Here is a 25,027-nt window from a genome sequence, read left to right as displayed (position 1 = left end):
TGCTCAAACCACTGAGCTATCCCTCCCCCAATAATTTATACTCAAGAGATGACGTGTCCAGCTAAATCACCAAATAGGAACAAAATCTGGAAGACAGAACCGCATCGTGATTAAGTACTATATGCAGAGATCAAACAAACAAACTATGCCTGGGATTTTCAATACGGCCTAAGGAAGTTAGGCTCCCAAATCCTCTATGCCAAAATCTCAGCCCATATTCTATGAACATGGTTACCCTCAAGAAACCAGCTGCAGCTCTTGGGCTAGTAGAATAGCATCTTGGTTGCTGTACTGTACTATCAGACTTAGGATTATAAATCCAAGACTCGGGTAGGAGTTTATTTTTGAGAAGAGGGGAAGTCAGTGACCCTGCACCGGAGAAGAAGTCCTCCTGTGCAGGAGGGCGGCCAGAGTAGATATAAAAGTGTGTGTGAATTGATTTACATCAAGCTGTTATTCAAGTATTCCAACTGATATTTGAGTTTATTGTACAAGTGCATTAAATGTGACAAAATGTCATGCTGAGAAGAGTATACCAACTCTCCATATTTATGATCAATCTGACTTCCAGAAAAGCTAAGGCAAAAAATACCAATTCTGCCCGTGTCCTTTGGGGGTAAGCTTTTGAAGATAGCAGCCAACCATGATAAAAGGCTTTGGAAACGAGCTCATAAAAGGCTCTGTTCTTATAAAATATACAAAGAATAAAAAGACATTTGTTTTCAGAGTGATAACTCTATATCAGATCAGTCATCAGCCAAACCAAATGGAGACAATTTACAACGAACTAAATAGTAGGAAAGTAAAGGAGATTAAATGTTTTTTTTCAGCATTGTAGAACTTTTTCTCAAGAGTTTCAACTGATTCAAATAAGTTTGAAATAAATGTTTTAATGTTGCCAATAGGAAACCTCTCTCCTGGACATCTTGCATACATAAAAGCAGCGTACTTCCCTCTGCATATAATCAGAAGGCACAATTTACTGGTCATTAAAGCAATGGATTTCTCTTCCTAAGCCTCCGTTAATTCAGTGGAGTTGATGTGGTTTGTCAAGATATCTTCTAGATAAGCAGCTACTACTACTTTAGCTTTGCCTTCTGACAGTTCCTCAATACCACAAATATGCTCAATAGCTCTTTTCAACAATCTGTCTCTTTCATGGGAGTTTGTGTGTATTCCTGCTTCATCTTCTTCAACCCCCGATTTCATATATTGCAAGACATAGGATCTGATCACATCCCCATTTTCTGCTATAGTTTTCCTAATGAATGGCAGGTCTGTACTGTTTGCCAAGCTTAACAAATGAATCAGAGCCTGGCAGATCTGCGTTCTTAGGCTGGCACTGTATTTGAACTCCAGAAAGTCCTCGGTGTCTTCACTCTTCTGCAAAGCTATAACCAATGCACTCCAGATCTGGGAAAACTGTTCAGCGGTTCCGTAGCGCTCCCTTTGGGTAGGGATGGAGAGGGCCATGGCAGATTTGATTCGGACTTTGAAATTCTTGCATGATTTCACCACTGATGTAAGAGCATTATAGGCTTGTGCAGTCCAAGGAGCTTCTCCTAGGAAGCGCACAAGTTTGCAGTCAATAAAATATACAAAATCAATGTCACAAAAGCAACTGTTCACAAACATTTATTACACTGATCAACCTTGTCTTCATTTGAAGACTCAGGATTTCTGCCATAAACAGAAAATTATCAACTGCGTTTTGATTTATTGAAATAAAAACTAATATTCTAGCCTTTTCCTCTATATCTGAAAAAAATATACTCAAGTGACATGACATTTAGACTCCACTTGTGTAGCTTATATAACAATTCTTCCAGATAATCAGAATTATACTTTTTGGAACCTCAGTGATTGAGTAGATGCCATTCATGACAAGGCAGAGGCCTTAATTTATTTTGTTTTGGTTTCACTGAAGGATGAAATTTATTAGCAAGTCCAATATTTTTACATTATCCTGAGTCACTAACCCCCATATCTAGTACCTGCTGCTGCCTTGATCCTTCAAACATGCACATACTTAGTACCATAAGTAGCCATATGAAAATCAATGTAGTTAAGTTAAGCATGTAAATAAGTGTTTGCAGGAATTAGGTCTATTTAATATCAAATGTACATTCTGGGCCAGATTCTTCCCTTGAATGTGAAAGAAACATTCAGCCCTTTGAGGATTTATTTTCTCTCTCTCTCTCTCTCAATTCCAAACACATACATATGCCAGATCAATTCTTAGTAAAACACAACCTTAAGATTCTTCTTTTGCACAAGCAGCAAAGAATCCTGTGGCACCTTATAGACTAACAGACGTTTTGCAGCATGAGCTTTCGTGGGTGAATACCCACTTCTTCGGATGCAAGCAGAGCATTTTTTGCACAGCTCATTGTGCATTCCCAAAGAGGTCAGCGAAAATGTTTAAAAAAGGAAGATTTTACTTACCAAGTGGCAAGGCAGGGTTTTTAAATACGTTTCCCAGCGCATAACATGCATTCCACCGTACTTTCATGGTAGCCTCACTCTGGACAGTAGAAATAAGGGCCTGAATGGATTCCTTAATGGTTTCACTAAATCTGGGTTTTACTATGTGATATGGTTGAAGGAAATGAAGCAGATTTCCTAGGGCCCGGACTGCATTGCTCTTTACCTGAAACACAAAGCACAAATTATATTTTCAATTTATACACATGCATCTGGCAAGGCCTCTCGGTGCATATAGAAAAGTAATTAAATACCTATAGTGCTGAAATAAAGTAATTTTTTTTAAATAACTGAAAAAACCACACCTTCTCATACCCTGTCAAAAAAACAACCCCTAAACTGCCTCTTCAAAAAGTTCCTGGGAAAATAAGACAGGCTTTACAAAATGCCTGGAACGCCAACCAACTTAGGCAGTGTCCAACAGACAAGAAAAAGCTACACTTTGCACTTCACTCAATGTAAATACCTAAATGCCAGCGGTCCACATCTCCAGATGAGATAGTATTATTTTATTCTACACTAATCTAATGGTGGATATGGATTATGGTAATGCCAGTTGGTGGAGTCTCAACATATTTTGCAATACAGCAAATAGGATTTGTTTATATGCAAGTACTACCATCAGCTTCCCTGGTTATTCCATTCTTATGGATTACTCAAATAAAACACGCTGTAATAAAAAGTTAAAAGTAAGTAATGGGTGATTTTAACTTTGCTTTTGGCTTTATTCCTTTCCCTGACCCTCTGCAGCGTACCTTGTCTTTGTCCTTGGATGCTTCAGTTGCTGATCGTAACATTTTCAGTAGTAGGAGATCTGAGAATTCCTCTTGGAAGCTCTGCCCGATCATTTCCCTAGCAAAATAAACCACACACCATCCAGGATCAGAGCAGTCAGAAACAGAAAAGACCAGATCAGAGTCAATCCTACTGTCAAGATAAGATACAGTCCCCCTATATAGGGTACATAATTGACTACGTTGACAATACTCTTGATTTTAACTAAAATGCTGAGATGTAAGACAAACACTGAGCATAGTAAAAGCATATATTACACCTAATTTAAAATGTAAATCATCATTGCAGGAAATCCTGCTGGTAGTGCAATAAGACTAATGAAATGCAGACATTCATAAACTGCTATCTGAGAGACAGAAAACAGCATAGGAATCAATGGTAAATTCTCAATATGGCAAAAAGTTAACAGCAGGCTGGTCCATCGTTCTGTACTAAGACTGGGGTTGATTAATAAATATATTCATGATCCTATTTACTCTTTCATGTAACACAAGAATAAAGGAATATTCAATGAAATCAAAATGTAACAAATATAAAAAAGATAAAAGGAAACCTCTTTCTTATGCAGTACATAACCTGTGGAAGATATGAAACTAAGAGTTTAATGGAATTCAAAAATGGATTAGATCTGGATAATGAAAACATCCACAAGTTACAGAAGGTAGGAATACAAATCCTCACGCTTTGAGGCATAAGGCAAACTCTAATTAAGAGTGGCTAGGAAGAAGCTTCTTGCACAGGCACATTAATCCATAATGTGTCCTCTACACAGGTTCTTGCACCTTTCTCCATCAATTATGGTAGAGAACACGGTCAAATACAGGATATTGATCTACTTGGACTATTGGTCTGCTCAGGTATGGCAATTCATATATTACTGGGGGACTAATAATAAAGATCTCGAGCCATTTATAAAGTTTTATTAGCCAAAATGTTGCTACCTACATGTTGACAATCAGCGTGTCTGTAAGGTTGCCCAAGGACCAGGCTGCTTTGGCACGGACGTTTGGAGACTTGTCCTGGAGGGAATTCAGGATAGCATTTGCTGTGTCAGCAACAAACATCACATCCTAGAGAATTAAAAGTTTTGTTGTTTTTTTAAAATGCATGGAAGTTATTTTTTAAAAGATGGGTGGATTTCCTTAGCTCTGTACACTTCATTGTCTTTATCATCACAGTGAAATCTGCACAAACACCAGCTCCATTAAAGCAACCTTCTGTGCTAACAGCTTTAAAGTATCTCTAATGTTCCCAGTACAGCTTTGTTTCATCTCTAGTTAACGATCTAACTCTAAAGTGTCCAAATTTGCTCCTCTCTTGGGTGACTGCTTCTACATGATTTCACTGCATATTTTAATTTCATTGGTACTTTAGTTACTTTGATTTAAGCATAATTACCTGGACTGACAATCTCATATTCATCAAATGCCACTGTCGAATAAGTAATTGCTTCTCCAAACTCCCTGTTGAGCTGTCTTCTCTAATCTTCACTTTTGTGGCATGTTATATTTCGTTTCCATTTCCTTGCCTATGATTAAAGCTTTTCTTTCAAAATATTTTAGACTAAAATTTCAACTTCAGCTACGGCTCAAGTTTGTCAAAATAGTCACCCATGTAAGACTTCACAACCATGCTGCAAAAACGACGGAATCCTCTCTTGCAACCAGACGGGTTAACATGGCTCCAAAGGGCAGTTTGGTCCACCTGCACAGTTGCAAATCCACCAGCCATACGCACACACGTCTCCCAGGCCCCGCTGCATGCTGTGCTGAAGGGAGCTTTGCAGTACACAGGGACAGACTCAGCTGCACCTCTTAGAGACACAGCACAGAACTCGCAGTCCTGACAGGGGCGATCGTCGCTCTTAACTAACTTTGCATCCTCCCCATTCTGGGCTGCTCCACAGCCCCTGTCATAACAGACAGTTCTAGGCCTAAGTTACAGCAACCTATCCCCAGCTGCTCATGGGCCACAACACTGCCTGGAAACTCTGCAGCATTACGTGCTGTGACCCTATCCCTGTCATGCCCCTCCTGCTCCAGCCCCACCCTCCACATACCCCCTAAGCGAGAGCTTGTGCAGGAGTCTTCAGCCCTACAGCTGCCTTCTGCAGTTCCTGCAGCGAGGCAATCCTCTCCCAGCCAGATCCAGGGCTTTTAAGAGCTTCCTCCTACCTAGCTGGCCCTTTCACCTGACAAAGGGGCTGTGGAGGGTGGGGGGGTGAGGACCTTGCACTGCACCTACAGACACTCCCCCTCCTGCCACATTTCACACAGCAAAACTGCACGGGTTCCATTGCCTATAGTGCCCATAGAACAGAGTCGTCAGGGTTGGAAGAAGCACCAGCAAACTGCCAGAATATTTCCAGCTAATATCTCAGCGTGTTGTATTACCATTGGCCTAAGAGAGAGGCCTGTTTCCCACAAAGAAACCTCGTGCTCTACAGCTTGCTGCTCAACAAATGCATTGTTAAGAGCTCCAAGTCAGATAATAACGGACCACTGCTAACCTGCCTAAGACATGAGAAGAGGACGTAGACTCCAAGGGCTCGTGCAGCAGCAGCTTTCACCAGGGGATTCTCACTGTGATTCAGCCCCAGCAGTAGCGTGATGCACAGTATCTGCTGGTCATCCTGCAATTAGCAACGGAAATGGAGAGAGCAGTGGTGACAATACTGTACTGCAGAGCCCCCTCTTTGGGGGGGGGAAAAGCAAAAGCTAAGAACTGACATGCGTTTTAAAAAACGAACACCAGGAGTCTGCAGAAGCAATGAGAACGTCCCGTATTCCTGTACGGGAAATAAGTGGAAGAGCTGGCTGGCATCTAGATGCTACACAGGAGACAGGAGTACTCCCCACTTTTAACAAATTACCCCATGCTGGTAAACGGGGCGTTGTTGATTTCACCAAGCTGTATCTTTGTGATACAGTGGCAACCAGCTAGGACATGTGTGCTGGGGAAAAAGGAGCAACAAAAAGGATTGGGGCAGACAATAGGTTCACTACCCACCTGGATAGAACAGGAACGATTGTAATTGTAGGGGAGCCAACATGCCATGAGAGAGAGTCACTCTTCAGTGTGAAAGCGTTAAAGAGGGATCATAAAGCACGTTAACGTTCACATTGTACAGTCTGTGAGTATACAAGCCTGCAGCCAAGTCAACTGTGCTGCATCAGAGCCATAGGTCAGAGCGGGCAATGACTGACACCGAAGTCTGAAAGGGAAGTGGGATCAAAGTCCAGAGAGATGAAGTACACATTGTGCTTGGAGAAGTCGGACCAACAGAATTCCAGGGATATTGCTGCATTAGCAGTTCCTCTGTAACTGAGACCTGGCAGGGTTCTCTGAGGCAAGCAGGGCACAGTGACATGAATGGAGCTGCACAATACAGTGGCTATATGCTGCCAAGGCTTTAAAGTACAGAAGCATATTTCATTGTGTAAAAGGAGAGTAATGCCATCAGCCTCAGTTGCAATTGAGAGAGCAAACATTACAGTTTCAGCTACATTTTGCTAGCCAGCCAAATGAAAAAAAAAAAAAAACAACCCCAAGTGTGTGAACAACATCAGTCCACTGCCTTCAGTTCAGCTGTCTGCATGCTTGGCTGAATTTTATCAGCAAAATAGCAGTATCTTCCACATCTCACCCACAGAACAAGATTCTAAAGGCCTTTGTTTGCCATGCAACACAACCAAGCTATTCAACCAGGCCATTAATATTCAAGGCCTCAAAGCAGTCTAGCGCTTGCTTGAGTAGCCATCTCCTAAAACGCTCCACAATCAAACTTTTTGAATATTCCCAAGCATGCCTTTTCCAATCTTAATCGGTGATTGTTTACACAGGGTTTTTTAATATGAAAAAAGTATGAAGATTGGATATAAAAAAAAACAGTGACTCCATCCTTCATATGAATTTAACACAGGTTCAATATTAATATAGTTAAGAGGGATAAAAGCAGAAGACTCTACTACTAAAAAAGATATCGTATTTTACCCGCAGACTGCCGAAAGCTTCCGGTAAGATAGAAGAAAGAGCATCACAGGCACTTGTCTGAAGGGTAGGATGTTGAGCATTCTGAAGGGCACCAGGTAAAGGGCCATTTAACATCATAGTCCAAAAGGTTACAACCTGTAGCAGAGAAACTATGTTTACCAACTAAAACCATTAGACAATTGATGCTGATGTCAGATGAGCTTGACAATACTGCCCATGTCTCTGAAATGGATGGCCTTTTCTAAGATCATCTTTAAAACATACCTAGTATCACATCAGTGAGTGTAAACAAGCATGAAATTGACTACTACAACTATTGGAAATCTTAAAATAGTTAGTTGTACAAATAATATTTTGGCTCGATCTGCTTGTTTCGTTTCTGTTTTATTCATTAACATTCCCTAAAATTATTTTTAAAATAGCCTTCAGTTCACAGAAAGAATACTCAACAGACCTACATTATTGCCAGAATCCCAATTTCTCAGCTTCAGTGAGCTTGACAAAAACAGCCCCAAGCAATGGATTTCTCTATGATCACATGCACTGGGGTATCAGCCACCTACTCAGTTCTTGTAGCAGGCAGAATATTGACACAGGCTCTTGGAGCCCTTTACTATGAAATGACACTGAGGCTGTAGTGCATATCTATCTAGGGTTTTATATAGCACCCCTATCATATGTGGTATCGGAGCTCCTCAATATTCTTCCTGATCCCAAAGCTACAGCAGAAAGCAGGAGCAAAGGGAAAGCGTACAGTCAATACTTGTCTCATATAAAAAGCACTTGTCCACAAATCTAAACAATGCTAGGAGGTCTAATTTTAGGCCTAACCCAAACTTGACAGAGCCCTTTATGTATAAAATTTCTGTCTCAAGTAGTCAGACAAGAGATGCCCCTCATAACTCGCTGTCGCTTTCTTAAATTAGCTTGATATTTACCAGGAGGTTTATTCGGCTTTGACAAAGGTTGCCGTAGGATAGAACACGAACGAACACACACAGTGTTCACATGATAAGTATTAACAACGGCAGTTCTTGTCAGTTCATTTTAATAGCAGGAAACAGCCTATCAGAACAAAATCCTACAATCCATGCTTATTTGTAGATCTTTACACTGTCATAGCTTGCTGACTCAGTGTATACCATACCAGCATCTCAAGATACTTTGTACTCCCTCTCCACTTTACATCAGATTGTTATATCCACATTCAGGTTCAATCACTTTGCAGCAGATTTCACGACATGAGGGTTAACTAGGTGGAATCCCACCCCTAAGGTCCATATACCTACCAAGTTGACAGGTACTTTCTCATTGACAGCAATGGCTGAATCTGGTTTGTGCTGTTGTACTATGCCTGTGCCCAGCTCCTCCAGAAGCTGCCAAGAAAAAAGAAAATGAATTGGCTCCTTATCAAAGCAAACTCAAGTAATATTTGACTATGGAAATATTTAGCACAAACCTCAGTCATTTACACAATGAATGAAATCTGTAATTTAACGTTATTTTATATTACACTCTGTGACTGCTAGCTCAGAGTTAGTGAAAAAGCTCCTCCTAAATAAGGTCTCCAAGTAGGGCGACATGGCGAACAACTGTGCCGAGATGGACAGAAATGTCTTATGGTATCCAGAACAAAATGAAAACTCCCAACTCAACTGTTGTTAGTGTAATAAGTAAGGGTCCAATTCTGAAATGCTTCCACAGCATTCAATGGAATTGTGAGTGCGAAAAGAATACAAGATTGGGGCCAAAACATATATTTCTTGATGTCCTAGAGTACAGTAACGCACAAGTAGCTATAGTATGGAGAAGGGATAGGTCTTGTTTATAGTATACTGCATGAAATAGAAACATAGAAGCGCAGTCAGAGCTCTTTCCACACAATTGTCTTGACTTATAATAAAGGTATTTTCACATCAAGATTAATTACAAATACTTTTAGAGCGTATGTACAGAGCAACACTCGGTAAAAAGCTATCTGCATTTCTCCAAGCTCTTACTTTGGCACCGTGGAGCTGAATGGATGGATCTGTTTCCTCCATGCATTTGCAAGCCACCTCTCCAAGCTCTAACAAATAGCTCTGAGCCACAGAGAAATAGCCCTTCACAAGAAGTGCCAAGACCTGCAGAGTAGGAAAAAAAATAAATACTGAATGGAATTTACCAAAATGAAAAGAGAGAGAACATTTTAGTCAATGCAGTAACCACACACTAAACTCTAACATGAGCGCTAGAAAGTACAACACAAACTAGTGAACACAAAAGATATTTGGGCCCTGTAGCTTCTATTCCTGTTTAACAGGACATATTGAAAGCACTATCAAGCAGGAACTCGCAGTAAATTCATTGCTCAAGTTTAAGTGAACTCTCCTGTAGCTAACTACTACCTAAGCACAAAAGAATCTGCAAAAGTGACAAGCCTTGAATCTCCTGTAGTTTGGCTGTCCTGGTTAATGAAGCCAGCTGTGACAAGGATCCATGACTCTAGTAAGGGAATGAGGCTGCTTAATTTCCTTGGGATGGAAGTGACAAAATTATACTTTTCTACACTGTTGCATAAAGAAAGACAAAGGTGAGTCTCAATCTTCCTATTCAGTGCTTCACTCAGGCCAAAGTCATCTATTGTTAGTATTTCACTTATAGATCTTTCTAGTCAAGATTTAAACTTGTATGTAACACTGGAAAGAGAGGCTTACATAGAGAATACTCCCAATTCTTACCAGATGCATACATGCCCCATCATCAAACGAGGTTACCAAATCATAAGGGCAGAAGAACCGGCCGATACTGGTGAGATTTGATATTTATTCTTAGTTTCATACATTTAGTTGGCTCTTCTAATAGTTGTCCATTCCTACCTGTAAAGATTCCAGTCGAACAGGAGATGGTTCATAGACAGTACTAGCTGTGAAGCTAGTATCGCTATCAGAATAGGAATCCTCTCTGGGCAGAACAACAGTGGAGATACAAAGACGTATGAGCCAACAAGGCTCTGAAGATGAACTCTCCCAATTGTCCGTGGGATCCCCTTGCGAAGGTGGTGCTCTTCTCCACCACTCAGAGGAACTGACGCGACGAGGGGTTGCGGTACCGCTGTTACTTAGTCCGGAAGAACTGGGCTGTTGCAGAAGTAACTGTACTTCTGGTGAAGGCGCTTGAGCGGATACGACAGCGCCTAACAAGGTGAGGCTGGAAACCCGGACATTAACATCTGTTAAAGAGAATATGGGAAAATAAAATAAAAGGTAAACACCACTGAGCAGTGGAGTTATTTACATAGTTACCAATCATGGGAAATTTTTCTAAATAAATAAATAACCAAACAAATAAAATAAAAAAAATACTAGCAATTAAGAATTCGTGCTGAGTTAAGAATCAACACATACAGCGAGAAAAGAATCCAGCCCAGTGCAATGCAAACCTTTATGACGAATGTATGGCTTTATCTGGTTCCAAATTCTTGTCAATAGACCAGGTTTTAAACGGCTGTATGGTGCATTCGATACCAAATTTGCAAGGCACTAAAACACACAAAAGATAACCGGATGAGAGGTGATAGAGACCAAGCTGAAAATGTGGCTCTCTCATTTTGTACTGAGAGTTAGGTCATTTAGGCAGCTACATTGATTAAATTTGCAAATAACTGAAGAGAGCCGGTCAGTATTTGAAAATCTGTCCCAAAAGCTTTGCTTCTAGAACAATTACTGTGATCAAACATGACCAACCATAAAAATCGAGCTAGGGAAGGAATATTTTAGATTAAAAACTCAAATCAAAATTGCCATTAAAAACACAAAAACCTTTACAACTATTTTTCGATAGTGAGTTCTACAGCACTATTTTGTACATCTGCTCAGCACAGAAGCCATAAGAGAAATATGGAAACAAGAAAACTGTGTTCAAGAGAAATAATGGGACTTTCCAGGCAGACTCAATTTGCCAAGCTTTGTAAGAAAGAGAAAAAACTGCTGTTTTGACCCAGGCAGCTCTCAGGATTTTTGCATAATCGCCCTGTCTCAATCACGTCTGGAAAGCATGAGGTCTGCTTTGAAGGTCATTAGAAAATTGCTTTGAGGCTGAATCGGAGACACTTACAAAACGTAAACCCATTCAAAGTAAGCATAAGTACCTTGATGATTTGTGTAAGGGTTTGTGAGGAGGATTCTGCCACCAGGGCTAGCAGCAGACAGCGATGCAACTCTCTGATGCTGGAAGCAATCGTTACAGAGAAAGGAGTGAAAGCTCTTTTATGGTCATGTGCGTCTTCAGCAACAGAAAGAAACTGCTTAGAACCTTCCAAGGTGGCGGAGAGAACCTGAAGAGCACAGGCCCGAGTCTGAAATGATACAATATTTCAATTCTGTTTCAATCAAAGAAACTGTGGGAAAATGTCAAACCTTCCTTATCCTGCTTCTTCACATTCTGTGTGTGCCTGTTACACAGCACCTTTCTCCTCGCTGGGAAAAACAAGTTACTGTGTGTGTCCGGGCTGCAGGATATGCTAACATCATGGAACCCAGCTCTGCTGAAGCATGACAGCATTTTGCAACACACTTAAGACAAAACGTCCTTGGCCTCCAAAAACCATGTTAATATGCAGAGTATGTACTCTGTTAACTGCACAAATATTATGACTGCAGGTCAAAAGCAGATATTCACAGGCCTGGCTTTGCAACTCAGTTATTATTCAGCGTCCATTTATTTTCATTATTGGAGTATTGGGATTCAACACCTCGTCCCTCAGGTTTTCTCCTAGCAAAAGCTTATAAATGTTCTGCCCTGTACCATTCAGCGTCACCACAGAGACATTCACATCTGGAATTCAGGGCATCCTAAAATGCATGATTTTGGACCTTGCACATCTTTACTATGCATCAACTAGCGATTTGTAAATGCTAAGGGAAAGTGCCCATCCAGCTCAATACACCTGTCCTTTTTGGGGGTTGGTTTACTCAGCACTTTCCAGCTTTTTTCACCACTCACCTTAATGGCCACCTCCTCTAGAAACAAACTGAGATATCGTCACATTCATTCATATTCTGTTTCAGTTGCCTTCCCCGGTACAGCAGTCCATACATTTATCTTGTGTATGAGAGAAGCGCCACCATTTCTCAATTTGAAGGGACCATCCCCACTTTTTGAACCTCTTAGGGCTTGTCTACATAGAGAAAACGCCCACAATAGCTGGTGAGCACTAGCTACTCCACACTAATTCTCTATGTGGACGCACTGAGTGCGCAGTAAGAGTGCCTTTGTGCACATTAGCTTAATACACTTTGGAAGTGTGCTACACTAAACCTCCAGAGGGCACCCTTAGTGCGCAAGAAGAGTGTCCACATGCGGAATTAGTGCAGAGTAGCTACTGTGCTTTAAATTCACACCGTAGCTTGCTGCACACAAACTTTCCTGTGTAGACAAATCCTTACCATAGTGTGAAAAGTTTTCTTTTATCTCTTCTAATTTGACCAACCCCTTTCATACATTTTGGAAACTCTTTGGTCACCTCAAAATCTTCTCCAAGAAAAGTAAGTTTAACTCCAATAACCTGGTCTCATAATTTTAGAGTCTAAATACATAACAGATCCTTTGTTATCCTAATAATGCAGCCTCTCTTAGTCCTGTGGTACAGTGCGACAGGCCACAAAGACCCCAGCAAGACTGCTCTAGTATACTAAAGTTCAAGGAAGGCAAATCTGAAGACTAGTTCTTGAAAAACAAGGCTTTCGGGACAGCAAATTCCCTTACCTTTGGAGAGGGATCCTTCAATGCAATAGTCATCAAGGACACAGACTGTGGGCTGCCTATTCCAGGTGTATCAGGAACAAATGCTGACCAGTAGCCATAAAGAACTTTTTTTTCTATTGATTTGATAGTGGAAAGGAAACAGGCTAAAGCCCCTTGACGAACTTTGGCTTGATAAGATCTTTAATGAAACAAAAAGATGAATTAATAGCAGCTCTGAAAAAATAATTGATCTGACCTCATTTATTCAGGTTCCTGACTAGCTATAAGAACTTCAAGTAGAATAGCTAAGGCCAAAAGGTAAAAAAAAAAAAAAAAAAAGTATCAGTTTACTTTCAAACTACTACTAATTACCACCTTTCAGCTTTCTTAGTTAATAAATTATATAAATCACATTAAATGATTTCTCTAAGAGTTTCATTTAAGAATCCAGTACTGGGATTGTGTAAGTGGGAGGGTGAGTAAAACACTGCACATGTGCAAAACTGGTGCCAGATCTACAAAAAGCAATATTTAACATGTCACACAAGCACGATTGTTATGAATCACAGTATTATTTGCTTCCATGCTTTACACTGACATGAACAACAATAACCTCATTTTGCTTTGTATTCCACCTTCAGCATCAGAATACTCCGACTCACTGCTGCTGATCCTTTTCCAGCTGGGATAGCATGATGATAAGAGATCCTTTCCAGCAGGCATGTATGCAGCATCTAATGTACGATTCCAGGGATTTAGACAAGGACTATTTTGTGCATTGCCTGAATGTAACTGAAATATATTCATTCCATGGATTGCTCCATCTCCTACATCACTTTCTAATTCTTCTTTCACTTCTTCCCCCAATTGTCCTTTCTTTTGTTTCCCCTTGGACTTTTTCCTTCGGGTCTGTGTTAAGAGAAAAAAAAATAACACAAAAGGCTGAGACAAAAGTAAGAATTTTGCAACAAGAAAAGATTTTTTTATTCTGAAAAATCTCTTTGAATGACAACAAAATCACTTCTGAGAAAAAGAGAGACTATAAAATCCCAAAAAGTAGCATAAATGAATAAACTCCAGCGTGGTCGGTACTTAAGTTCACCAACATGGAGATGCATATTTTATAAGCACCTAGATGGCTTATTGTAGGGAGACAGATTGTCTTTAGCCAGTCAAAGAAAAAGTTTTGGTCACAGGTATTTAGTTACTATTATGAAATAGTGTTATATAAATGAATTATACATACACTGGCAATCAGATCTTAATCGATTTCAGCTTGCATACTCCAGTTATTAATAAGACAAAATAAACTTACTAACATCTTAACGTCCCATAGGTACATGTTACAAGACTGGTTTGCTTGGACATTTTGGATGCAAACCTCTAGATATATATGCTAACCTCCAACTATCAGTGTAACTACAAGAATTTCCACAATTCTCCTTTATTTTTCTTTAGAAAAAAGTATTTTTACATTGAGACACTTAACGGTAGGATCTCTTTTCAGGTGTTTTATGTACGTGTTCCTGTAGCTCTTTTGGCTTTATAGGAGATACTCATTAACTTTAAAAGAAGATTACAAGCCAACCAAATGACACTACAGCTTTATTTTGTCTAATGTCTTTCATGTAATCTGTAACCCAAAATGCTTTACAGGGTTAAATAATAAACAGCAAAGGGAGAGAGAAACTGAGATACACAAACAAGGGAGACAACTCATTTTTAGATGAGCCTGACTTCCCTAGGAAAAAGTAAAAATGATTGTGTGTTAGAAGAGAAGTAACGTAACATGTGACGGAAAATGCCACAACTAGTCTGCCACCATCAGTCCCACATCTGCAGGCCACAACTTCTTGACTACAAATGAATAACTGATGCACACAGCTAGAGTCAATCAAATCAATCTCTGCAGAATCCTACGTTTTAGTCATCTGACTTTATGAGCAATTTGTTAATCCGTGCAGAAATTTATAATCAATGCCATTAAGGCAAGCAACATGAAATACACCACACGCTGAGAATGTGAAGGAACTTGCAGCCATTAACACCAGAACAGGAAATATACAGTCAAAACAAATAAACACACACAAAAATCAACATGTGGTATAATTTAAGTTTACCCCTGTTTGCTTAACGGTGCTCAATTCCAACTGCTCCGGTTTGACAGGTGATCGTCCATCATACTGAGGAAGTGGAGCAGGGTACAAGACTGCAGGCATTTCCACGTTCAGTCCAGGAAGCCCATAGAACATGCATTTCTAAAACAGTAACAAGAACACCAGCGTTCTGGTCCATTTGAATGTGCACAGAATTGTCGTATATTCAGGTGCTCACCAATTGTTTTCAGTTTACCTTATGACTTTCTTCTCTGGGTCTTGTCTCCCTAAGCTCACACTCAAGCTGCCAATGGCAGGTAAGTCAGCATGAAGAGACTCAAATAGCACAATAAAATGCCTGTATAGTAATTCTGATTCTCTAATCGGACATATTTGGCAACCAAATTCAACTATTTCTAGAAGGATTTTAGCAAGGGTCCAGCACTGAAGCTAATGGGAGACTTGCCTCTTAACCATCAAGGCGTTGCCACCCCTTTCTTTGTGAGAGGAAGTACAAGTCAGAGAACTGAAGGCTTTATCATATTCTAGAGAGAACTTTTCCCCTTTTTCCATGTCCTTCATTCCATTTTTCAATCTTATCCTCCTTCTCCTCACATCAGCTCTCCACCTAATTCTTTTTCCTGTCTTCTCTACCTTTTCCCACTTAAAGTGAAACAGGAGCACACACTATAGTCTGTCTCTCTAAATGTGGATTTAAACCAAGAAACTATTCACCTTTAATACCGCAAGAAGGGACCCAAGCTGATCAGTCTGCATTAGCTTCATCTTCCCACCGTTTAAAAGTGACTGGATACCTTTCAGCGCATTCTGTAACAGCTGAAAATAACTTTGAGTTAGGCAGCACACACAAATACAGCATCTTTCAACTTATGAATTTCATATCTTATATAGCGCAAAACAACATGACTGCTTAGCACCACTGAGATACTTGGAACTATTTTCATATTACTCAAGTAAAATGAGGTTAGAGATATTAGCGAAGTCTCAGCTGGCAATATTCCAAATCACAAGATGTGTACAGCCTCTGCCAAACAGGAAACCTTTGATTATAACAGACTTACTCTTTTCAAATCAAATTTTAAAAGTTGTCTAGATGTTCCACTGCAAAACGTAGTATAACTTTATAATTCGTGTATTTCAGCAGATTAGACTCATACATACCATACAAAAAGTGATGTCATCTACATCTGAAGTTTTTGAAGACTGTAACACACTTAGGAAAGTTTGAAAGCACAGACTTCTGTAAGACTCATCTAAGTATGGCTGTCCAGGCACACTAAAATGAAAACGGATGCAGCTAGTCAAGATGTGGCTCTCAATATAAAGCTATACAAATTGTTCTTACAGATAACGTTACAAAAGCTCAGATCTCTCCCGCCCCAGCATAGCAGAGACATGGAGTGGGACTGCACTTTGGCACCTACAAAGGATGAAACTCTAGCACCATAAATACTATCTGGAAACACTGGTTAGTAAAATCTCAGTACACCTTAAATTTAGTCTAACTTCTGGCTTCTCCTGCCTGATTGAAGTGGATTCCTATGTTTGGTTTTCCAGGCTGCGAGTAGGTGCAGAATGACACCAGCAGCAGCAGCGTCACTATTCTGCTGGGAATGTCCTCAGACACGGGTGCCCAGGTGAATTAATGAAGCTGCATGCGTATATCTTGGGATACAATTTAGCCCTTAATATGACCCTGAAAGGCTTTTACATTTTCCTTCGTTTTCACAAAAACAGACTGCCTTAATGCAGCGACATTTTTTTTTTATTTAAATCGCCACCCATCTTCCTTTACTAATGAATATAAAGAAGGCAATCACTACACCACTGCAGCCTGTGCTACCTGCATATCAGCTTATCATAACATGACCATTAGTGCAGTGGCTCTAGACTCATTAAACAACTTTCTTTGTGCTGGATCCCTCAGCAGCTGGTGCCCATATGTTTAATTACTTCAAGTCACCGGAGTGCAAGTTTGATAATGTTCACAATAAGACTCAAATACTGCAAGTGATTTTCCTGACAGTAGAATCCAATTAGAAAAATCACATTCAAAAACACCAGACGCTGCACTTTGCTCATATCTAAGTGACCTCATCCAGGACCTCGATAGACTCTTCCTTTTTAAGGGTCCCATTCCATGGGACATCAAACCTTCCTTCATAATTGCAAAGCTCTTTAGAGCAGGTCTAAACTCCTGCTGGCTTAGACTGATTGATTATTCAATCTAAGTTTGTCATAGACAAACAAGAAAAAGCTTCCCTCTGTACTTGAATAGTTTAGTGGAGGTTTTCGGATGTAATGAGATCTTGCTCTGGCATCAATTTACTAATTCTTGGAATCTTATAACAAATCATTCATAGACCAACCATTCAAGATGCAATCAACTGTTTCATAAACATTACCAACCACATTAACCGACTGACTACTGCTGCACAGACCAGGTAGCACAACATACCTGCCTTTTCCCCCACTCCCTTAAATTAAATGTCTTTAGAAATAATTTTAGTTTTGGAAATCTGAGAATTCCTGGTTTTCCCCAAATGAGTATGAAAACGGCTAGGAGCACTGCGGTTTAAACTTTCACACACACAAGTCATGTTTATAACTTCCAGGATGTAGCACAAAACAAAGCTGTTGGGGGAAAAAAAAATCTCCTTTTGGCTCTCATCAAAAGGCAAAGTCCCATTAATCAATGGGACTAATTCAATGCAATGGGACCTATTTACGTGGCCCTGAAACCATCGCATTGCTCTCACCTTTACTGTGCTTAGCAGGTGGACTGAACAGGCTGTCAGCATTTCCAGATGCCCATCTTTTAAAGCACGCATACAAATCACTTGAAAAGACTTGATTTAATACCTGAGACACAGATTTGCCATGCTGTGTACTGCTGCCCTCCTGAGTTCCACATCAGGCTGAGCAAGATCACTGAACTGTACCAACAATCCGCTCTTCCCCAGCAAATCCGGGAGATACTAAAATAAACCATTAACAGTCACTATGGGCCAACAGGATACACAGTCATATCTGGTGAATGCAAATCATTTGGCAAATTCCCTTTTTACTTCAGAACAATAGATCTACAGTCAATATGATATAAATCAAGCTACTCCTTAAATCTTATAGCTAGTTATAGATATACCAACTACAGAACAGGTTTGACTGATATTCAAACAGAACTAAGATTTCTATATCCTCTGATTAGAAATGATGTTCAGTTGCAAAGTTGTCATTCGATATTATGGAGGCATTGGGTCATATAGTTCAGATTCAGTCCCATTTTGTACTTAAGGAGAGCTGCAACCTCCTTGTTTTGTATGAAAAATATAGCACACCCTTCCCAAATCTACAGCAATCTCTTTGGGTATAGATTGAATTTTCTGAGCATTTGAAAGCAAATCCATTAACTAGTTTATAAAGTAAAATTAATTTAAAAATGTGTTCTATAAGAAATGTACTGTCTGCGGCAGTCTTTTCTCTTTCCCGAAAGATCTTAACAATGGAACAACATAAACACTTTACATTTTGCAGATAATTAAAGTTAATTAATACCTTGTACACAGAGTATATCTGAAGACACTAGGTTGTAATTAAGATAAGTTATTAACAATTGTTGTATCTAATTGCTATTGTTATACAGCCTACAGACAGGTTCAAGTCAACAGCTCTAGAACTCTTAAGAGGTATCATTGTGACATCACAGGTAACTCAACCCATTAATACCTTTCCTCTACAGCTAATTTGCAAGCAAAAATTGTATTGGTCGTAATGAGTCAGTGGTAGGCCACTTAGAGCAGCTGTCACTGCTCTTTAAAGAGCCTATAGCTTCATGCTAACTTTGGCATCAGTGCGTGAAAGGCTCTCATGGCACTGCTATTTCGGCTCCATTGTACAATGAGGGTTTGATCCTGCTGCTGCGTGAATCTCAAGTTCCCGCTGAGCACACGAAGCCCCGAGGGAGTGTGATGAACACCCTGCAGAGTGATGCATAATCCAAAGCCCACTCCTGCACAGGAATCTGCCCTTATAGCAGGAAATGAGCTCTCACAGGGAGGCGGTGCACATGCTGCAGAAGGGCAATTCTGTCTAGGGTCACCTCTCCATCTGGCTGAGATGGAGACACCATGGGCCGGCCAGCCTTCACCCAACCATCTAAACCAATAAGTCAATTTCAAATTAAGGTCCACATTCACCAGTGTGCTGTAGCTGCTTTGTGCTGATCTGGCGACACTAAGCAGCTGTACCAGCAGATTAACTGGCTCATGTGCTCTGGCTGCTTTGGGGTTACTTTGCCCTATAATGATGTTAAAAGTGGAAAAAAATATGAAAAAATCTGAAGGGTATATTAAAACAGTTTAATCTAATCTGGAACAACAAACAGTAAAACATAACGCTATGGTTATTGTACAGCCTCACAACAGGGCAAAGTTAAAGTTGTTTGGTGCCTTAACTGTGAATTTCTTACCTTAATATGTTTGGATTTCTCTTCAGTGTAACCTTAACTTTGAATTTCCTGGACTTGTAATGCTTGATTATGGAATTATTACAACATCCTTGTAATGTGCTTTACCCTTCAATTACTGACACTATGTTAGGAGTTAATGTTGAGAGTATGTGTGTCTGGGAATATGACATTTTTCTTTTCTTTTGGAGGAAAGGAAGGGGAAGGGAGTGTAGGGATCTGAGGCTTTGGAGTTCACTTTCTCTTAGCAATAAATTCAGCACAGCTTTCAACCTACCTTCTGACAATTAGGTCCATTGTTGTAGACAAGAGCTGTTAAGGCTTGCAGAATTTCAGTGTGTGTCCAAGAGCTGCACTGTTTGAGAGCAGAGATGGAATAGGACAGAAGAAAATCCAAATTCTGTTCATCAACCACTACCTGTCATCATAAAAATACAGAATTTAAAAAGAACTTCCAAAAGGCATCCCTTATTATATTGCACATTGTTCAAGTCAGGGTAACATTCATTTAGCTGGGTAGTGACTCAATTGATTTGGCTGTTAGAAATTCATGCTGCTACAGAAACAGCCTACATTTATGAAACAACCATGGGATTCTTGTTTTCCCCAAGACCGAAGGCATGATACACAAAAGTTTCCGTCTCCTGTGAGAGGGTCAGCACATGTAGTTCTTACATCAGCAACCCTTTAGCCAGGCATAGCCAAGCTAGGACTGTAGATCAGAAGAATGGCAGGATGAATAGGAAGGTAAAAATCCAAGCGCAGTCATATTAGGTTCTCTCTATTGGTTCTGTCTCATGGAGGCGAGAACCCTTTTGGCCCACATCCATATGCTTGGAAGGGTAGGGACAGAACAATCAAATTTTCCATACCTGGAATCTGTTAAGTAAATGATGAATGAGTTGACAAACTTTGTTCACAAGATGTTCCTGAGTGAGATGAACCAGTTGACAGGCTTGAACAAGTAGAGCACAAACATCCTGGATAAAAAAAGAGGCAGAAGCCTTAATGATTATTTATCACTGAGACAATACAAAATTGTGGCTTCAGAGTAGAGACCATCCCACCAGCTAAAGTCTCAATTGTGCAAATGGATTTGCATGGGCAGAACACCTGGATCCACGGTCTAGATAATACTTAGTCCTGTCATGAGTGCAGAGGACTGGACTAGATGACCTCTCGAGGTCCCTTCCAGTCCTATGATTCTGTGATCTGCCTCTAAATATGCAAAATACCACTTAAGAATCTAGCACTGAGAGAAATAATATTTAAAGACCAAGGTATAACATATAATAAAGGCCAAAGAAAAAAGAGGAGGAACAGAGGAAAGAAAAAAAGGAGCAATATCTAAAATATTAGGGTGAAAGGAGAAGATCATCATAAGCACTTCCCAAAATGAAAAGAAAAGCTGTGTGACTGCTGTGAAAAACAAATAGGAAGACTAATGGGTAATTAAAGATTGTTACTGATTTAATGTCAGAGTAGCATGCTATATACAATGGACCCACAATAAATTATCTTCATTTCTGCATAGTTAATTTATTCCCCCTACAAAACAATTTACTACGATGTTGTGCAGTCATTGAGAATCTAAATGATGCAGAGACAGGAAATTGTCAAAGAAAGTCCTAACAACCACCTTAATTATGTCCATCATCTTCTCCTATCCATGGCATATAAACCAGAGATGTCTGCTACCACTGACCTTACCCCACTGCACGTGACTATTATAACACAACTCAGCCATGGCTTCCAGACTCCCTGCTGCAAGAGCTGGAAGCATGGCACTCCTAAAAGCTGTGACTCTCAGAGTATGTCTACATGGCAGCTGGGAGGATGCTACCCAGGATGGATAGACAGACTTGAGCTAGCATGCTAAAAACAGCAGCATGGTCGTGATGGCTTGGGTTAGTTGCCTGAGTATAAGCCCACCTGACCCTCTGGGTACTCACTTGAGTGCCTAGCCCGAGCTGCCACCTACGCTACCATGTCCACACCACTATTTTTTGAGCACTAGCCTGCAAGAGCTAGTGCATGTCTGTCTACAGGCACTTTGAAGTACCTTCCCAGATGCTGTGTAGACAGAACCTCAGGATCTAGGCTTCTGACATGACAATGGGGAGCCTGAGAGGCTAAACTCAAGCTGGGGCTCTCAGGACTTCCAGGATTCCTGCTACTGAGCTGGGCTTCCCCAGAATGCCCAACTCTCAGGCCAGCTGGCTTCCCAGGCTATGGGATTCCGGCAGCCCAGGGAGCCAACTTACCCAGGAGGTTGGAAGCTCTGGGATCCCCAGTCCTGGGGGAGCGGGCATGGCCAAGCTGTGCCAGAGCCTGCTAAAGGGGCGGGGGACTGTGAAACTGACATGAATCATGTCAATTTCACAGAGGTACTGTACTGCTGGGGTCCAGGAAACTTACTTCCTTTCAGAAACAAGGTATTTTGGAACTTCTAGTTCTTGGAAAATTTTGAAAAAAATCAGGTTTGGTCTGAAACCAAACTTCAAAATGATAAATTTCCCATGAACTGGAAATTCCAAATTTTGGGCAGCTCTAGCATGTTGTGACCTATAGATAAGCAAGTAGATCTATTAGCCATATGTAGAGGGTAGATGGGGGGAAGCAGGCAGAGTTATCATTGTTGTAACACCTGGAAGTGGGCAAAGGGCACCTGACCCATTTCAATTCCAGCACAGAAGCACAGCTAAGGTTAATGTTAATGTTACAATTTCCTGACTCGTGTTTCAGCAAGAATGTGGGGCTACACCAGCAAGGAAACTGGTTCAACAGTGGATCGCCAAAATGACCTGGTTTACACTTGAAAGTTGTACCAATATAACTATGCTGGCTGGAGGATGATTTTTTTTTTTACCTAAACAGTTATACTCGTTAGTAAAAGCGCTAGACATAGCCATGCTGGTATAAAGGCGACTTATGCCAGTATAGTTATTCCCCTTCCCACATGGGAATAGCTATACTGATCTAAAGCACAACTATCCTGACAGAAGTGCATCCAGACTAGCGGCTGTACCACTACCTACACCGTTATAGCAGGAAAGAGGTACAACTTTCTAGCGTAGGCATGGCCATTCTGAACGTTTCCTTCCTACAGGTGGGCTGAGAACAGGCCTGTACTGAACCATTATACTCAACTGGGGCAACACTCATCCCCCTCCGTGTTATGGTTTAAATCATGATCAGTCTCTGGGGGCAGGTGGCTTTTCCACACAGAGAGCAAACCTGGGGGGTGGCGGCAAGGGAGCACCCTGAGTGATAGCCTGGCAGAGTATTAGGAGATAGGACTTTACTAGTCCCACCCCACCCAGCTTCCTTTACTCCATACCCTCATTCCTGCCAACCCTTCAGAGCTGGTGCAGCCCCTCCCTGCCCCCGCCCCAGCTTCCACCCCACACTCACCTGGGTCCCATCCTGCCCCCCCCCTCGAGCTTCTTCCCTTCCCACCCCACTCTGGTCCCCATTTCTCCCTGCCGATCCCTCGACCCCGCCTGGAGCTGCTTGGCCCCGCACCAGCCCCGTCCCTGCGAGCCAGCTACCCCCTGTTCTCGGGGTCCCTGCCCCCCGTGTCGGGATCATTCCCCAGCCCGGTACCCGCGGGCTCGCCCCCCCCCCCCCGTGGCGGGCTCGCCTCCCCCCCCCCGTTACCTGCGGGCTCGGATACCTCCCCCGTTACCCGCGTCAGGCTCGGCGCTCCCATGTCAGGCTCGTCCCCCCATTACCCGCGGGCTCGCCCCCCCCCCGGTTACCTGCGGGCTCGGCGCCCCCGTGGGCCCCGGCGCCCCCGGGCCGCAGTTCTCGGAGATGAGCTGGTCGAACAGCAGGTGCAGCTCGGTGCGGCGGCCGCTCTCGCCCTCCGGATCCGGGCCGGGCAGGGGCCGCAGCGCGCCGAGCCGGGCCAGGTAGCGCCGGATGGAGCCGCGGGGCTCGGGCTCAGGACCCGCTGCTGCCTCCCCAGGCCCCGCCACCGACACAGCCGCCGCCATCTTCCCCGGCCGGGCCGGCGTCAGCGCTATGGCAACCGGGAAGCACTTCCGGGTCAGGGTGCCCGGGCGCCATCTGCTCCTTTGCACCCGGGGTCCAGTCCCCAATCGCCCCCAGCTCTCTGCCCCCCCCCGGGGCCCCATCACCATTGCACCTAAGGGCGCAGCGCCTCTGGCCCCCGCTCCCTTGGGCCCCAGGGGGCCCCAGTCCCCATCACCCCCCCAGCTCCCTTGGGCCCCAGGGGCCCAATCCCCATCACCCCCCAGCTCCATTGCACCCAGGGGCCCAGCCCCCAGCTCCAATGCCCCTGAGGGTCTCCATCTTCCCCAGTCCCGATCATATGCCCTAGCTCAATTGCACCCCCATGGGTAGGGTGACCATCTTTCCCTGCAGGGCTGGCCTGAGCTCTGCCCCCCACCCTGGGACTGTCCCGAGCTGCTCTCCCAAGCCCCCTTCCCTGCGCGGGGCAGGCAGGGCTTGGGTGAGCAGCGACGCACATACTAGATAGGGTGATCGTATTTCCCAAAGACTGTGACTGGTGTTGCTGCTCGCCCGAGCCCTACCTCCCTCCCGTGCCCAAGGCTGGCATTGCTGCTCACACACACACCATTCCTCTGCACCCCGCGTTTTTGACAAAAGTGGGCATTTGTCCCATTTGCTCTTGCCAACTGATCAAAAGAGTCGGGACGGCTGGGATGGGGCTTAAAAAAGGGATTGTGCTGGCCAATACGGGACGTATGGTCACCCTACCCATAGGCCGCAGCCCCCCATCACTCCCCCACTGGACACATGGTCAATGGAGGTCAACCCCAGCTCTGCATGTGTACCTGTCACTTAGGGTTCCTGCAATTTGGGGGGCCCATTATTTGTGATTATTAAAATTTGGGGCACCCATAATTTTGTTCAATAGAATCCCCTTCTCTGGGCACACAGCAGAGGATTGGTCCCTAACTCGGTTATTCTCAACCTTTTCTGTACTGTGGCCCCATATTAGTGCGGAAAAAGGTTTTGGGACACTCAAAAAGTTTTGGGACACCCGTCCAATCTGGCTGGTCTGAAAACACACTGCCCAACTAATACAGCAGATAGATCTCTTTTGATTGGGAATCCAATGACTGAAACAAGGAATAAAATCCCAGACCTTTAATCAACTCATCTATGTACAAACATAGGCCCTGATCCTGCAAAGATCTCCTCACACATATGACTACACAACCCCTTCCCTTACACAGCTCACAGTTTTATGCTCGGAAGAGTTTATATTCCTCATGGAAACACCCAGTCCAAAAATATTTGTTGTTCTTATTTTATTAGTTTATTATATAGAAAGGAAAACTCAAATAAAGTGAAATCCCTGCAAGTTGCGTGGGCCCTTTTTAAAGACACCATAATAGAGGCCCAACTTCAATGTATACCCCAAATTAAGAAAAACAGTAAAAGAACTAAAAAAGAG

At 42.3% G+C, this 25,027-nt stretch overlaps 1 protein-coding gene across 2 annotated transcripts; it reads right to left on the bottom strand.

The window, feature by feature from the left end:
* Positions 1-870: 870 nt before the first annotated feature.
* Positions 871-23,614, bottom strand: HEATR6 (HEAT repeat containing 6). 2 transcript variants are annotated; one of them, XM_044994062.1, is made up of 20 exons: positions 23,340-23,614; positions 20,451-20,558; positions 19,856-19,996; positions 17,976-18,091; positions 16,275-16,389; positions 15,828-15,929; positions 15,117-15,254; positions 13,610-13,905; positions 13,018-13,195; positions 11,402-11,608; positions 10,694-10,793; positions 10,131-10,483; positions 9,273-9,395; positions 8,562-8,648; positions 7,273-7,407; positions 5,789-5,911; positions 4,225-4,349; positions 3,240-3,336; positions 2,446-2,650; positions 871-1,562 (listed from the first exon to the last, which is right to left on the bottom strand). In XM_044994062.1, the coding sequence occupies exons 1-20, from the start codon at positions 23,574-23,576 to the stop codon at positions 1,012-1,014; spliced, it is 3,537 nt and encodes a 1,178-aa protein (XP_044849997.1). In that variant the 5' UTR covers positions 23,577-23,614; the 3' UTR covers positions 871-1,011. The 2 variants fall into 2 exon arrangements, with proteins under 2 accessions (XP_044849997.1, XP_044849998.1); XM_044994063.1 differs by lacking the exons at positions 19,856-19,996; positions 20,451-20,558; positions 23,340-23,614 and adding an exon at positions 18,669-18,792.
* Positions 23,615-25,027: the final 1,413 nt, after the last annotated feature.

This window comes from Mauremys mutica, chromosome 19 (genome assembly GCF_020497125.1).
Source record: "Mauremys mutica isolate MM-2020 ecotype Southern chromosome 19, ASM2049712v1, whole genome shotgun sequence".
NCBI lineage: Eukaryota > Metazoa > Chordata > Testudines > Geoemydidae > Mauremys > Mauremys mutica.
The sequence above is the reverse complement of the archived record's forward strand: the minus strand, read 5'-3'. Positions and strand labels throughout refer to the sequence as shown.